The sequence below is a fragment of the Ammospiza caudacuta genome, chromosome 21 (assembly GCF_027887145.1).
Source record: "Ammospiza caudacuta isolate bAmmCau1 chromosome 21, bAmmCau1.pri, whole genome shotgun sequence".
Classification (NCBI taxonomy): domain Eukaryota; kingdom Metazoa; phylum Chordata; class Aves; order Passeriformes; family Passerellidae; genus Ammospiza; species Ammospiza caudacuta.
The window spans coordinates 4664740-4681027 of NC_080613.1; the positions used below are offsets into that span (position 1 = coordinate 4664740).

At 53.7% G+C, this 16288-nt stretch overlaps 2 protein-coding genes across 2 annotated transcripts in view; both read right to left on the minus strand.

Moving 5' to 3' along the window:
• The window catches only part of NUP214 (nucleoporin 214), a 36900-nt gene extending 36566 nt beyond the window's left edge, over positions 1 to 334 (minus strand). The window contains exon 1 of the mRNA XM_058818208.1: positions 263 to 334. Within this exon, the coding sequence (XP_058674191.1) occupies positions 263 to 304 (42 nt within the window). The 5' untranslated portion in view covers positions 305 to 334. The remainder of the gene's footprint in view (positions 1 to 262) is intronic.
• A 1311-nt stretch (positions 335 to 1645) lies between these two features.
• On the minus strand, positions 1646 to 14051 carry AIF1L (allograft inflammatory factor 1 like). The gene is made up of 5 exons (XM_058818237.1): positions 13960 to 14051; positions 9557 to 9623; positions 6528 to 6569; positions 5234 to 5396; positions 1646 to 3614 (listed from the first exon to the last, which is right to left on the minus strand). The coding sequence occupies exons 1-5, from the start codon at positions 14035 to 14037 to the stop codon at positions 3527 to 3529; spliced, it is 438 nt and encodes a 145-aa protein (XP_058674220.1). The 5' UTR covers positions 14038 to 14051; the 3' UTR covers positions 1646 to 3526.
• Positions 14052 to 16288: the final 2237 nt, after the last annotated feature.

Genomic DNA, 16288 nt, shown 5'->3' on the forward strand with positions numbered 1-16288 from the left:
TGACCCATCCTGCGGTTCTGTTTCACAAACACTGCAAGGATGTCTCAAACAGCCCCGCCATATCCCAAGCCGACCCTCCCGGTTTGTCAGCCCCACGGTCCCAACCAAGCCTCCCCCATAACCCATCACCGCTCGCAGCCCAGGCCGAGCCTTCTCCAAGCCCCGCTCCCCTCCGGCTCCAAGCCAAGGCCCCCCGGCCCGAGTGAAACAGCCTGTTCCCCCGTCGGGCTGCCCCCACAGCCCCGCTCTCCCCGTGCCTCACCTTCATCTCCCGCTCGGGGATCACGTCCATGTCGTCCCCCATGGCGGCCCCGCGGCCGCGGTCCCGCCGCCCGCGCTCCGCCGGGAGAGCCCCGCGCCGCTTCCGCTTCCGCCGGGGCCGCTCTGGCCGCGGCTCTCGCTGCTCCGGGTCCTCCCAGCGGCTCCTCCCCTACAGCAGCTGGGTTTAATAAACCCTCTTTGCACAGAGTCAGATTGGAAAATAACTATGAACCATCGAGTCTAATCTGTGACCGATCACCACCTGTCACCCACATCACTGAGTGTCGTTCCTTAAACACCTCCAGGGACCGTGACTCCAGCACCCCTCTCGCAGCCCATTCCGATATCTGATCGCCCTTTCTGTGAAGAAATTCCTCCCAGTGTCCAACCTAAACCCCCCTGGCGCAGCTTAAGGCTGTGTGCTCTAACCCTCCACACGTTCTGAGGCGCTGAGAGCTGCGCGATGCCCGTGCCTCGCTCCATCCTGAGGGGACAGACCCCGCTGACAGCGGGGATGGGCTCCGGCAGAACCAGGGTTAGGCTCCGGCCGAACCGGGGTTAGGCTCCGGCTGTCCCTGCCGAGCCACGGTGGAGCCTGGCAGGCGGCTGCTCCACCCCGGCCACCAGCCCTTGGTGAGCTGCTTTGATGCTTTTCCCGTATCAGTATTGCTGAAGGGCTAAGGAATAACAGACTCCCGAGTCGGAAGGAACGCTCAAGGATAAATTGAGCATCCTGACCCTGCACAGGCCAACCCCAGAGTCCCACCATGTCCCTGAGACCCATGTCCAAACATCCTGCAGCTCTGGCAGCCTTGGGGCCGTGCCTGTTCCCTGGGGAGCCTGGGCAGTGCCCAGCATTCTCTGGGGAAGAAGAACCTTTTCCTAATTCCAACCTAACCCTACCCTGACTCAGTTTCGTGCCTTTCCATCAGCTAAAATCCTGCTCCCTTGGCGTGGGCTGCAGTGGGAGCACAGGGATGCTCTGGGTCAGCTCCAGTGCGGGGTGGCTGAGCTGCAAACACAGCAGCTCTGTGAGCTGGAGGAGCCTTATTGTGCTCCAGGACCATGCAAAAGCAGAAGATGGGGCCTTAATCATGCCAGGTCCCCAATTTCTTTACTTGTTCAAGTTTTCAGGGGTTCAGCTCCCAACCAGACAGAATGCCAGCACTCAGCCCTATGGGAACATCTTGAGAAGGGCTGTTTCCAGCTCTAGCAGGTCATTCTCTTTTCCAGGACCAAAAAGGACAAGGATTGCCACAGAGACAAGCAATGATGGCTTTGGGCAGTGACCTGAACTGCAGCAAACCACATCCAAGTTTCCCTCGTGTAATATGCTTCCTTTATTTCCTAAGTGAACAACAGCTCCAACACATAGCCAAGAAAAGCAGGTGCATTCCCAGAGGCTACCAGGCAGAAGAAAGCAGACATGGGGCTGTGATCTCAGGGAAATTCTGTCCTTTTGAGAAACATGTGAAAAAAGTGCACACAGTAATTCCCTGGGAAACGTGGTCTCCCCTTTAGATAATTCACATCAGACAAGAACCTTGGGCAATGGCTTCCAGAGCAGAGAGAATAATAAAAAAACCCTTCCTTCAAGAGAAGCATTGCAAGTGTCTGCTCTCAATAAACAAGTTATTCCTTAAAACAAGCACTGGCACCTGCTTCTTTTCAGTAAGTCAGAAAAAAGCGCCAACTTTCAGGAGGTGGCCTCTGTATTTCATCCCACAAACTCCATGGCTTTCAGTCAGTTATTACAGATAAAAATCAGATCAAGACAGTCCAAACCTATCTCCACGATCTGTTTAAGAGTTTATATTAACAGACTTGGAAACCAGCTCTCTTAATCTTCAACCAGTCATATAGACCAAACTTCAGAGGAGATAACAGTAAACACTGACACACTGTGTAGCTTTAAAAGATTTATTTTCAGTCCCTGAAGTAGACTGGTGCTGCTTTTGCTCATAATTTTTCTCTCTGTTACAGTTTTGGTTTTCACACAAACAGTAGTGAGAATGTTTTTGTTGGTTTTTTAAATTATTTAAAAGTGCAGCCTTTGGCAGGAACAATCAGCCTAGTAGAGTTAATCATCTGTATTTCCTTTAAAAAATGTACTTACTAAACCATGATTTAAAAAAGTTAAAAGCTGTCAAGAGCATTTAAGAAAAGAGGAGGGAAAGGCCAAAGAGCAAACACCTGAATTCCAGAAATTGTGTATGGAACAAGAATCACCACAGTACCCAGAGCATGGATAGCACAGTCCCAGCTCATATTCCATATTTACAGCCCTTCTTATTTTGCAGATTTGACAGCTTATCCATCAGGGAAATGGATAATCCCAGGGGACCAGGCTGAAACACGTACAGGGAGGTCTGCAAAAATCAGAGGGACAGAGCAGCTGCCTGAGGACAGATCCTCATCTGCAGCTGCTCTGGCCAGGCTCAGTTTGGTCACTCAGCTTCCTTTCACCTGGAGGTTTCACTTGCCCCAGGAATCCTGTGGGGCTGCAAAGGCATCACAGCTTGGTTCTGGACTCCATGGATGGGACAGACAACCACCTGCCCAGAGGTTACACTCCTGGTCGGGCCCAAGTGGTGATTTATCAGGAAGGGGCTCCCCAAGGTGGCATTAACCATCCTCACTTGCAGTTGGACCCCGAGATCTGCCTGCAGGATGAGCCCCCAGAGCAGACAGAAACTGTCCCCACTCCAACAGGCTGTGCAGGCAGATCTCTGTGTCCAAGCACATTCCCCATAGGATCAGGCAGATGTGGGAGGCTGATTTGCATTTTGGGGAGGTCAGGAGGGGAAGAACTAAGTCCAAAGTAGGAACAGGAGGATGCCGCAGAGAAGGCACTTATTTCTTTGCACCCATGAAGCTGCTCTCAGGGGCTTTTTCCACATCTGGCAGCAAGGACCATCAGGAACCTGTCGTGACAAGCACAGCTCTGAATCCATAGGCTGGGAACAAAGTAGCTCCTCGTCTGAGAAATGCAGGAAGGGCAGAGGAAAGAGTAAAATCACAGGATATTTTTTGTTCTTTTTGGTCTCACATTACACTTGGTGCTACGGCTTCTGTCTAACAGATCGAGTGTGCTAAGGGATGCAGCAGAAAGACACGAGCGGGAGGGGCTCCAGCTTCCCTTGCTGTTCCTCTAAGGCAGGTTAGTTGAAAACTAGGACTGTCCACAATAAAGAGTAACAAAGCACAGGTAACCTCTGTTACAGACCAGCAAAGCAAACAGTGCCCATTTTACAGCCTGTCCTCTTCAAGGGAGGCTGGCTATGTCTCTCTCTGGAGGGGGACCAGAAGGTTTTCGGCTGCTTTCATTGGCTTTTCCTTCAAACAGCATGACCCTGCAAAACACAACAGATATTGCCAATTTTAAAAAAGCAAATGTATATTTATCCATCATTGGGGGTGTCATTCTCTGCTGAAAAAGAGCATCTGGCTCCCCTACAAAGAGCACTCAGATAATTAACAAAGCAGGGAAAGCCAACAGAGGGCAGTGCTGCCAGGCTGGGTTTTCCAGCAGCTACCAGGAGTGGGTTCCCTAAGTCTCTGCCGGTTTTCCTCTCAGAGCCCAGGGGATTAGCACATTTTATTTAGACAGCCACTTCCGAAATCCCCTGGGCACACACTGCATGCCAAGTGCTCCTGATGCGTAAAAGCAAATACCACTCCTGGCCCACCTTGCACATAACCACACAACAGAGCATTCAGAAGCCAACACTGAGCAAGCAATTACAGCCCGGGGAGAGAGCAAAAACAAGGAGCAAGGCACTGGCTGTAGGAATCTCAAGCATTTTGAAACCACTAGCACTGTCTTTGTCCCTGAGGACTGCAGCTACGCTGGGAATGCCAGCTGCCTCGATGGATCAAAGGGCTGCACTGCTCTTAGGATGAGTTTTACATTTCTGCTCCTGCTCTACAGGGTCCAACAGACAATGGGGTGTCTGTTAGCAAGAGAAGGGACCTGTTTGTGAAAGCTGCTGCAGTTGGGAGGAGGGATGGGAGATACAGGACACGCTGCAGGCTGTCTGATTCTGTGGAGAAAAAGGAGGAGCAGGGATGTCAGAAGTCTGTGTCTGCCTGGAAGAGGAGCATCACAACAGAGACACAGCACACAGTGGGGAGAATCTGCCAGCAAACATGTCCCAGCTTAGAGAAACCACATGAGAAGTGGATGCAAGATTCTTCCTCCCAACCTGCCCGGAAAGCTGGCTGTGTTTCTAAAGCTGCCTTCAAAAAGGGGTAAGGAGGATGGAGAGGATCAGCTCCTATTCATGGCAGTTTCAGACACAAAAGCAAGGCCAGCCTCTGAGCTGTGAAAGGAAATGCCAGGCTTCAATGGGATGGAGATGGAGCCAAGCAAGTGTTTGGAAGCCATTTGTTAGAGCAGCACTTTCAGAGCCCTGTTGAGAGGGCAGAGGGGGCCGTGGGAGGCTAGTGCTGGCAGCCTGTATCACAGAACACCTCTCCCAGCACAAGCCAGCTGTTTTAAGCATGTGCCCCATCTCCATCTCTGCCCATCCCTCCAAGATCAGGCAGGGACAGAGCATCCTGCGGGATACAGGGTGCTCCATCATTCACTCAGGTCCTGCCACCATCCACAGGGGAAGTCTGTGTCCCCAAAGCCAGCAGGATCCTCAAGGAGGAGATGGGAAGCAGTCCTGCAGCGCTGAATGCCTGCACACCCTCGGGCAGGGAGGGGGATGGCTCCCATGGAGCACGTGGGAGGAAGCCTGGTGCTAACACACAGCAGGCAGCTCTGCTGGGAGCACTCACCACTGCTCAGCTTGTACATCCTCCATGGCACCCTGCAGACTGCCCTGCACAAGGATCCTTGTGTCCCTCCATGAACACTGAGCGTGCACAGCTCCAGCTCCACCACACAGAACAGCCTGTGCTTCCCAGCTGCCCCCAGAGCAGCTCAGGTGCTGCTGCTCTCCCCAGCTCCATCCTGGACACTCACAGTTTGAGCACAGCAGAGCGCTTCCCAAGCATCAAGTTGACAAAGTCCTGGTAGGAGATGGTGTCGCTGACCCCTCCAGTCACCTCAGAGATCATCCTCTTCAGCTCTAGGTGGGTCTTCGGAGCCCCCAGCTTCTCCATCATCCTTTTGACAGACATCAAATCTGCAAGAGCAATCACTGCTGTCAAGGGGTGACCCCACAGACCAACCCTAGGGACAGAGCCATGAGTTCCCCACCTGAGACCACCTCACCCTGTGGCTGACACTAAAAGTCCTCCAGCACAGCTCACTGCCACTCTGCCCAGTACAAAGCATCGCTTCCCACTTGTGCAGCTCAGTATAAAAGTACCACACACTCAGAGAAGAGGGACAACTGCAAGTGCTCCAGGGACACTTGGGGACAGTGCTCTCTAGCTCGGATTGTGGTGCCAAGAATCACAAGGATGGGGAGGAGGGAAGCACCACTGGGGTTAAAGCTGGAGACAAACAAGCAGTGGGGAGCAGACGCCCCTGCCCATCTCCACAGGCCATTTCCTCCCATTGCACTGCTGCCTGCTGAGACCTGCGGGCCCCTTCCCTCCCGGAAGCCTCAGTCAGGCCTCTCCAGCTCCACACAGGCTGCACTTCAGCTGCAACACTTGTGGAGGAGGGGAACAAGGCAGCTGCCTCCTGGAAGGGCACAGTGCACAAGTGATTACACTTCAGTGTCAGCTCCAGGCCTGCAGGAGGCTGGAACTTTATGTAACTGGTGCTTTCTGAGCCCAAAGCAGGGCTGCTCAGCTGAGCCAGACTCACACCCAAGGCCTTGGCTTCCCTCTGCTCCCTTCCTTGCAAAGCAAAGAGCTTCTCTGCACCAGAGAATTGCTCGTGGATTTATACAGCTCCTGCCTCAAGCCAGGCAAGCCCTAGGATTGTCCAAGTCCTGCAGCTTCCCAGCTCTGAATTCCCAGCTTTGCAGCAGAGGATTGAGTAGAAGGCCTCAGTGGAGAAAAAGGGAGAAGAAAAAAAAAAGCATTTGGAGCAGAAAGAAGTGGAGGAGATCAACAGAACTTCATGAGAACAGCACTGAGAAGAGCTTAGATCTTGAAATAGGCAAGGAGAGACTGAGGAAGCTGAGAGGCAGGGGCTGGAGAGCCAAGGAAGCCCCTGGCTGACAATCAAGGTCCAAGCAAGGCTGGACATAGGAAAAGCCCACAAGTTTTCCTCCTCAACACCATGATGCAGAAGGAAGCAGCAGATCCAGCAGCAGACAGGCTGTGGCTCTTCCAGTCCAGCATCCCTCAGAATCACTCACCAATTTCACCTTGGTTGTTAAGGTCAAACTCCATGTATTTCTCTGGAAAAGACACAGAATTAAGTTAGCAGGACTCTAGAGCAGGGGGGTGTGCAGGGCTTTGGAGCACTGCCTGCTTACAGCCCTGAAATAAAGCATTTGGTGATAAGATTGATATACTGCTGAATGCAAAGTTCAGAGGGGGAGACCATCTCAAGGCCTGGTTTTAGCACCCTTATCTCAACTCTAGGGCTCTAGAGTTTAGGTTCTCTTTAATTGTGGCTGCTTTTCATTTAAGCTGAAGGAAAACACTGGCATGAGAACAAGGTATCAGCTGGCTATGAACAGCGTTAAAAGGTTTCCAGCCAGAAAAACAAAGCTCTGGAACAGGCTCCCAGAAGGAGTAGCAAGGAAAACAAACCCCTGAGCACTGCAGAGATGAAGCTTGATCGGATTAGGAGGGGGATTAAATGACGCAGTTGCCTGCAGTAATGAGGGACAGACTCCACAGTGCTCCCATCACTGTGCTCCCTCCCAGAGCAGCACCTGCCAGCTGAGATGCTCAAGGACCACATCAAGAGGGTGAAGCCAAGAACATGCCTGGGCACAGTGATGCTGGAGCAGGTTGTTTGCCCTTCCAGCCTGCTGTCAAACACTGCTGACTCGAGCAAATCCAGCATTGTCAGGGAGAGGCAGAGCCTGCTCCAGAAGGTCTGGTTAGCTTTGCAGGACAAAAACTTGCATGCTGCAACAGGCAGAGCACTGATTTGAGTTAGAAAATTCAGGAATTCAGTCCTGTGCAGTTTCTGCCCTTTGAAGTGGCACACCTGAGCTTCCTACACACCCCTCACCCCTTGATAGCTGTTCCCCATTTAGACTTTAAGCTCTTCAGGCAAGGATTTGTCTGTCTTACAGACCATACAGCTCCCAGCACCACAGGAGGCCCCCATCACCTCAGCTCCACTAAATGGAAAGAGCAAGATGCCTGCTGGCACCATCCATCCATGCTGAGCTGGAGAAACCACCCTGCAGTGAGCACTCGCTCCCCACACCAGCCTTGGAGGACTCAAATTAACCAAGGCTTCCAGGCTGCTCCTTTTCCCCAGGAAGGAAAATGGAAAACACCTTTTGCCTCTGCTCCAGGAACACCAACAGGCATATGAGCATGAACACAGAAGTGGCAGGCTAATTTAAGGAGCCAAAGGGAAGAGTGGTTATTTCACACAATGGATTCTTCCCAGGACCTGTGCTTCTAAAGGAAATTGTTGGGATAACTGGACTGATGGGCAGGAGGCAAAGGAATGGCTTGGCTTGGCTTCACCTGGGTCTCAGCCCATGGATTCCTGCTGCCATGAGCTGACCAGGACAGAATACCATGGACAGGAAATACCATGTACAAACCAAAGCTATTCATGCTTCAGGCTGGAGTAAATGTCTCACATTAAGCATCAAGCAACCAATCCTAGAAGAAATCAGGGCTGTAACACACAGCCCTGATTAGGGGCTGATGTGGCACTGCCTCTCCCCACTCTCTGCCTCACCAGAATGACCTTGTGCATTTTAGCTGCCACCTCCCTCACCAGGGTCAGGCACCCCTGCATATGCCTGGGGCACAAACCCTGCTCTGCCATGTCCATGCCCAGCCCATGTTTTCTTTTCTTCTGAGCTGACACTTAGCCAACAGTGCAGAGAACAGAGGCAGCTTTACATCAGCCTCAGCTCACACATTCACATTTCCCTCCCACCCCAGCAGCAGGGACATAGTGGGGCAAAAACCATGCACGGTCCCTCCCTCACAAACACATTTACACAAACACTGCATGGGGGCTCCATCTCTCTGCCTCCCCCAGGCTGGGAGGAGGAAGTGGGAAGGACAGCAGAGAAGAAATATTCCCCCCATCATCACACAATGAGCTGATTGTTGGGGGAGCTGGAGGAGGCCTTGGAGAGAGGGACAGGCCACGGAGACAAACTCACGAGGCAGCAGGAAGAGATGCCAAAGGCTCTCGTTACAGGGAATTCTGCGCCTGTGACCTACAGTTGCAATGTTTGAAGAGCCCCAATTGTGATGGGAAAAAATAATGCGGGGCTGCAGCCAAAAGCCAAAGCTGCACAAAAAGCAACACAAAGAGATGGGGGAGCACAGGAGGCTCCTCTGTGCCCAGCAGTGTAAGGGATCACAAAACGCCAGCCAGCTTCTTCCTCGCTGGACTGCAAAGCCAAAATTCAAAGGGAAATAGCAGACAATGTCTGAAATGGAAGCAAGGTCAGGTTTTATTTGGTTAGAGCCAGGCTGAGCACAAGCCTCGAGGCAGTGTGACGCAGGCATGTTTTCCCAACTGCCTTCAGCCACAGCTTGGAAAGAAAGTGGGTACACCAGAATAACCCTGCCAGATCTTGTCCTCTAACCAGTCTGAGGACAAGCTCCAGAGGACTCCAGGCTTTTGAGCTGTTTCTCTATCCCCTGTCCCAGCAAAAGGCCCAAACTTAAGCCCTGGATCTGCTGACCCACTGGAGTCAGGCTTTGGTCAGAACCAGACATATCAGTGCTGTGTTCCCTCTGCTGGGAAAGAACTAAAACTTTTGGAGAGAGGAAGTCCCCAACTCCTCCAGAAAGCAGCTGACACTTCTGCTTTGTGGAATGAGGCCCTCCTACATACTGGAAAAACAAAAAATAGAGTCCAGCTATTGCATTGCCCGTTATGCCAGTTAGCTTGCTGGGTAACTAGACAGAAACCATCCTCCTTTGCTGCTCCCCAGGGTTTTGCCCACACAGCAGGTTTTGTAGTAACAGCAGCTGCCAGGCAGGGTGTCTGTAGGGTGACAAATCCCTGCCCTGCAAGCAGGAGAAGCACAAAGGCTTGTGTGGAAAACACCTCTCCAGAGAGTTTCACCAAGTCCCACAAGCAAGGGGGAAGGCATCCATCCCAGCTCAGTCACTTGTATTTGGCCGAGAATCTCAGGCTGGTGACACCCAAGTGCTGAGGAAAATAATCAGGTTCAGCGCAAACAGTAAGGCTCAAAGGACAGGGCGACCCTCCAGTTCTCACCTTTGAACACTGCCAACTTCTCCTCCAGGCCTTTTTCATTACTGAACTTTGGGTCACAGAGAAACTCCTAAAACAGAAAAAAAATATCCTCAAGGTTAAAGGTGTGAAAACACCCTGGAGGGCACCTCCAAAGGGCACAATTCCCAGAGAGTCACAGCTGAGCAACAGCACCAGGAGACTTGAAAATGGGCTGAATCCCTCCACACCTTGTCATTAACATTCCAGTGCAAGGGGAATCCCTCTGATGTCTCAGATTTCCCACCAGCAGCTTGAGGGAGGGCTGGACCCCACCTGCCTTTGAAATAACTGCATGAAAGCCCCTGTTCATGCTCTCAAAGTTTCAGCTCCCCACATCTCTGCTTAAGCACACTTAGCATGTGGATTGGGCACTTATTTCCAGCAAGGGCTCCTAGTCCTTGCAGAAAACACTCTTATCTCAGATTTCAAACTCTTAGATAAACTCAGAGGGGTTGCAAAGAGAGCAGGCAAAGTTTGCAGAATGTCATATGCCCAAGAGGACGGGTATTTTGGGCTCAGGAACTCTTATACCAAATATCCATTTTCCCCCCTCTACCCTGCTCAATTCTGGCCACTTGTCCCTAGCCCCACCTCAAAAACCTTCAGATGGCCATGAGAACAGACCACAGCTCGCACAGCCAGCTCTTGTGCTGTGCCCTGCCAGCAGCACTCCCCACAGCTGTGAGCAGCAGGGTCTTGCTCCTGTCCCTGCCCTCCCACACCGCCCAGCTCCAGCCCAGCACAGCTTAATGACTCGATCTGTGTTCAGCACAACACCACATTCTTCAGTGCAGAAATCATTAACATCTGCACAGCTTATGCATGGCCTGCCCAGGACAAACCCCTCGAGGGGTGAGTGGATAGAGGGCTGAGGCTGTTGCCTACTCTGGGAATGTGTTCCTCACCACTGCTCCCCATGCTCACGGGGAAGGCAGGAGTGTGCTGATCACTGTTGGTAATGCTAATCCTGCTCCTGTGCTCTGGGTCCCACACACCTGGAGCTGCTCCCTCCTTCCTCATTGGGACAGGGGAGCTTGGACTGCTCAGGGAATCCTCAAACCTTCACTGCCATGGCAAGTCTTTTCCCTGCAGCTGAACTAGGGTTTTGCAGGAAGCCCACTAGGACAGAAGTGACTGCCACCCCCTCCTCCCACCCCAGAAACTCCAGATGGGACACCAGACACCATGGCCACAAAACCAGTGTGACACTGGCTTCCCTCATCACCGTGGTCACCAACTCAGATGGAGAGCTGTGGTGAAAAACAACATTTCCAGTTCCTTCTTTTGCTCTCCTTTGCACACACAGTTTCATTTAGCTCAGTTATTTCTACCCAGGGGTATCATTTACCAGCCCAACACAAAGGGCCCAATTCAGCTTTGAGACCTGGGCCCAGGCAGCAGCAGGAGTCACCAGAGACCAGAGTAGTGTTACCTGCTGCCATCACCACTGAACAGCCTCTGCAGAAGGCAAACATCACTGAAAGCCAAAACAGGGCCAAAACACCTCCTGGCCACTAGGTCACAGCTTCATTCCTGCCCTGCAGGAGCAGCAAGCAGCTTCCACCTCCCAGCAGGACAGGGGATGTGAGGGCAGAGCACAGCGTCTCTCTAGGAGCAAAAAGCAGCACAGAAATGGTGAAGACTGAAGGGAATACATCCAGACCTGATGGCTGAAGGATACACGCCCAGGAGCCACCAGCACCTGGCACAAAAGCAGCACAGGTGACACTGCACACAGCATTAGGACTCAGTTCCCTTGTGCTTCAACTGGAGGGGGGCTGCAGGGCCCACCAGCACCACAGCTCTGCTCCAGGTGCAAGGAAGCAACAAGGGGCTGTACTTGAAAGGCATTCCACTTTCCACATTGTGTGTGAGCTGGGCTGTGACTGTGATAAGGAAAACACTCACAATGGCACACAGGAATTCAGTCCCCAGGGCCTGTGACTCAAACTCAGAGTGGCTGAAAGTTCCTCCTAGAGCCCTTTGCCGAAGTCCCCATTTTAAGGAGCATGTTCTATTAATAAGAACTGCTTTAAAAGCCTCTCCCCTGCTCCTGCCCTGAACAGCCTTTCTTGAGCTCTTGACTTTTCTAAGCCAATAAACTCAGTCAGACAAGCCCCAGTCTGACTGACTACCTGCAAGACAACCTGAGCAAAGCCAGATCCATCCTTGCTCCCCAAAAAGGTGACTCCAGCTGGCAGGCCAAGCTCTCTCAGGGATGTTGAAGTGCTGAATGCCAGCCACCCTGCCTGCAGGGGCTGGGAAGGGCTGAGGGATGCTCTGCCTGCCCTTGATGGGAGAAGCAGGCACCTGCTCTCTAACAGGCTGAATTCCTTCCCTGCAGCCCAGAGCATTAGAAGGTAAAACAAGGTTGAAACTAATCTGTGCTGGATTAGACCTGCCACCTTGATGCATGAGGCTGGACAATGTGATTGCATTGCCTGAAAAGAGGGGAACAACCAAGAGGGGAGCCCACAAGAGTGGTTCAGGCTGGAAGAGAGGAGCCAGCACCAGGACTCAGCTATCCTTCAGCAGCACATGTGCACTCAGCCTTCTGCCTGCCAGACCCATATCCCAGAGAGAGCTCTGGGGTAGAAACCAGCCAGGAAAACAGGGCTGGAGGGAGCTAAGTGTTAGGATGAGACAATGAGATTAAGCCTGATAGGAATTTGGCCTGATGGGTTTTATTAGGAGCACTTGACTGTTTTACAGCCTCAGGGCTCTTCAGTGCTGGGGAAACCCCCGTCCCTGGCTCCAGCCACAGTATCAGCCCAAGTTTCTGTATCAGCTGTTTGTCAGGGAGGTGTGAGGCTGTTTGCTGCACTCCCCCATTGCCACACAGAGCTGGCAGAGCACAGCAGCGTGGGGGTTGCTGCCCAGAGCACAATGGCTTCTGAGGATCCACGGGCCACCCGTGCTATCTGCAGCTCGGTTTTGAGCTGCTCAAACCCCAGCTCGTAGCGCTGAGCCAGCACACAGGGCAGCAAGGGTGCAAACAAGCAGCTCTGTCAGTGGGAAGTCACACAGCTTGTTTCATTTCTGTCACCCAAACCTCAGCCAAAGAAAAGGCCAGAAGTGATGTCAGCTTAGGGGAGAGATAGGGAACCTGCTGAACCCTGCGTGGGAACAGCCCTGAGCCTGGGGACACAGCAGGGGCACAGCCCCAGCATCACAGCAAGCACAGCTTCCCAGGCTCAGTCCTACCAGCTTAAGGATCATGAATCCACCGTGGGCCTGTGTGATCCTGGATGCTCTGCAGAAGCAGAAGCTGCAGCAGTAGGTACATCACAGTCCCTTGATCCCCAGCCTAAGGGCCAACACCACCTTGGCTAGGAGAGATGTATTAGACCCAGCTGCACACCTTGGTGCAGGGTGTGCTGTGTCTGCCTTCCAGCTGCAGGTTACAAAGGCTCCATTTTAACCAAGTGCTCTTTTTCCACAGCACATCCTAATTTCTAGTTAATTGAGTAATTTCTAATGACTTAATTCCCTCCCCATTGATCTAAACTTCACCTTTACTGTCTCACTGGAGGAGCACATTGCTACTTTTCATAGCTTAGTCAGTGTGAGGGCAAGGTGAGCCCATCTCCTCTGGGCTTTCATCTTGTACAGCAATTTGATTTCTGTACTTCTAACACCAAGGTGTCACTAACTAAAGGAGCAGCTAAGAAGTGCTAGAAATCCCAGCACTGTTTGCTTCGAGGTTAAAACCTTCTTTTCACCCTCAGAACTGCTCTTAGCTGGGAGGGATGCCAACAGAGCTGCCCCCGTAACCATGCCAAGCAAGGGACAGGGTAAGCCTGGAGCTCGGGGGAAAGGACCTTGCCTGACCCTGGCATGAAGAGCACGAAGCCCAGTGCACTTTGCACTAATCCAGGAGGTTCCATTCCCCCTGCCCGAGGCTTGTGGGACGTCCAGCCATCCCGGGCAGCCCGTTCACTCGCTGTAATGAAAAGCTAGGAAGGCTGGAGTCAGCTCTGAGCAGCACAAACTTCTCATTCCGGGAGGAAAAAGTTGAAGCGCTCGATACAGCAGAGAGGAGGTTGAAATCCTCCAGGAGAACAACAGCCCCCATTCTTGCCGGAGCACGTTCCCAAAGGGAACTCCATAGCAGCCAGCCCCCGGGCGCCCACCAGCCCGCTCGGACCTGCCGATGTGCGATGTATGGGGAGCAAAGAGCCGCAACACCAGCGGATGGAGAGCGGGCCCCGCACAAACCCCGCTTCCTCCTGCGGCCGCATCCCCTCCCCAAAGGGGTTTGGGCAGAGGGGTCTCCAGCTCCTCCTGCACCCACCGCCCCCTTCCTCCTCTTCCTCCCGCCCCCTCCGCAGCCCCCTCCCCATTCCCCACTCCTCACAGGGGTCGGGAGGCGGCCCCAGCCCCACCTTGTTGATCTCGTCCAGCCGCCCGTCGTGCGGGGCTCTCCGCAGCCCCCCGCCGCTCGGCCGGCGCGGAGCCGCCATCGCACCGAGCCGCCCGCGCCCGCCGCCGCCTTAAATAGGGGCGGGCAGGGCCGGGCCGGGCCCTCCGCCCCCCGCCCTTAACCCGTTCCCCGCCCCGCACCGGGAGGGCAGCGAGGTGCCCGCGGTGCCCGAGCACAGCGGGGAGGCACCGCCGGCTCTGGGTTTCCCGCAGGAGGGAAGGGATCGGCTCCCTGTGCCCGCACCGCCCGCAGGACGCGGCTCCGGGACACCGGGGATCGCTCGGAGCTGCCCTGGGAGCGGCATCGCCCCGCAGAGCCACAGGGGCGGGATGGCACAGCCGCTTCCAGGCGATGGATTAACGCTGGAGTGCGAGCAGCGGGAAAAGGGATGGACCGAGGTGATGTCCCGGCCATGCGTGTCCCGGCCAGGGTCGCACCTCCTTGCTGCCACCCTGACACCTAATTTTAAAATCATGTTCTAGCATGATTTCATGCTAGAATTTTCAGACATTTGCCCCTTGCCACCCCAAATGCAGCCGCATCTCAAGCCCTGCTCTTTAAAGCAGCGAATGCAGGTACAGCGTGCTCTCCTGCCACCGCACACCCTGGATGGACAGCTGCGTGTTATATTAAGAATTTTTAATGGATACAGCTCTAGGCAGGTGGCGCCAGCCAAAAACACAGAGTTCCAGGGAGAGCAGGAGGCAGCGTGAAGCACATCTTCAGCGGCAGGCACACAGCAGAGGCTTGACATTTCTGTAAGAGCAGCAAATTTGTGTGTTCACTGGAGATGTGTAATTGTCCTCCCAGAGAGACAGTGAGTGGCCATGGCCCCCTGCCTCTGGCCAAGCCGGATCACGCTGTGCTCTCGCTGTTCCATGGTTTTGCTTTCCCAGAGCTGTCCTTGGGCAGCAGCAGGGGAGCCCCTGCCATCACACCCCCACAGCACTGCAGCTCTGCCCACTCCTCGGGCAGCTTTTGTGCAGAATTAGAAGGGCGATGGCTTTGTTCTCAGCAGGAGAATCCTGTGTTCCTTCCAGGCCACTGGACCCACCAGAGATGTTGCTGGGGGAATTCAACATCGATGGCAGCAATTTTACATAAATTACACAAGACTTTAGCAAACCTGATTTGCAGCACTGTGAGCAGAAAAAAAACATAGGTAAAACCGGTTAAAAAATGAAGCAAGCTCCAGCCTGGGGACTCGTTTCTGCTCTCATGGGAATGATTTCAGCTACCTGGAGTCACAGCCCAGCCAGCACAAGGTGGGCTGAGCCAGGACCTGGCTTGTCCTGCAGCCTAGCCCACACAGGAGCACAGAGGAACAGAAATGCCTTTCCTTTAAAGGCAATACAGCCCCTGACCTCTGCCACCCCGTGGGAGTGACACAGGCAGAAGCAGTGTCCAGCTGTTCCCCATCCAGTCCACACTGGCTGCACAGCCTGCTGCCATCAGCCAGTTCCTCTCCAGTGGAGCTGTGGGTGCTGCTGCTCTGACACCTCCTTTGGCTGCATCTCTGGGACTTGGTGGCAATTGGCTGTTTTGTAGCCATGCCTGGTGACATTCAGTGAGCCAAGCAGAGCTGGCTGCGGCCTTGTCTTACCCTGGAGCAAGGGAACAGCAAGACCTGAGCTCCTCTCATACTGAAGCAGGCTGAGGATGTCCCACCTGCCTTCCAGGAGCTGGGTGAGGATCCATCTTTGCTTTGTTTCTGCTCATTAATTGAGCCCTCCCTGCTGTGAGCTCCCTTCCCTTGGGAGGCAGGCAAGCTGTGTGCCCTCAGGCGAGCAGCTCTCTGCCTGGCTTCACCAGCATTCCTCTCTGCACCTCTGTGACCACAGCACTGCAGGGTGCTGTGCAGCAGCACCAGCTTCCAGCATGTGTGAGAGCCTCTCTTCTCCTGGGGCAGGAGGGAGTGCCAGGCAGTACAGCTTGGGTACACTGCATACTTGGTAAGCTGTCCCAGCGATGGGAAAGGAGGGATGGAGGAGATCTGTGAGGATTCTTTGTTCACTCTGCAGTGGGAGACCAACCCTGGAATGGCTCCATATCCTGCACAGAAACATCAGTGCCCCTGGTGGGTGGGTGTCCCCCCATCCCAAGGACAGAGGTGGTGGCTGGAGTCGTGCTGCAGAGTGCTTGAGGTGCGGAGCCTGAACAGGTGTGAAGAAGGACCTGGGGTGTGATACTGAGGGAGGGCAGTGCAGTGGGAGGGATTGGTGCTGGTGAATGCAGAGTGTCCTTCCCTCTGCCATTCCCTGTGCAGGGTGGGCACAGAGGACGTGTGGCAG

Bases quoted from the DNA above. Each gene is read 5' to 3' on its own strand.
- AIF1L (XM_058818237.1), bottom strand. From the start codon at position 14,037: ATGGCGGCTCCGCGCCGGCCGAGCGGCGGGGGGCTGCGGAGAGCCCCG. The intron at 9,624-13,959 runs GTGGGGCTGGGG...TTTCTGTTTTAG, and splicing joins GGCTGGACGAGATCAACAAG to GAGTTTCTCTGTGACCCAAA. The intron at 5,397-6,527 runs GTGAGTGATTCT...TTGCTCTTGCAG, and splicing joins TAACAACCAAGGTGAAATTG to ATTTGATGTCTGTCAAAAGG.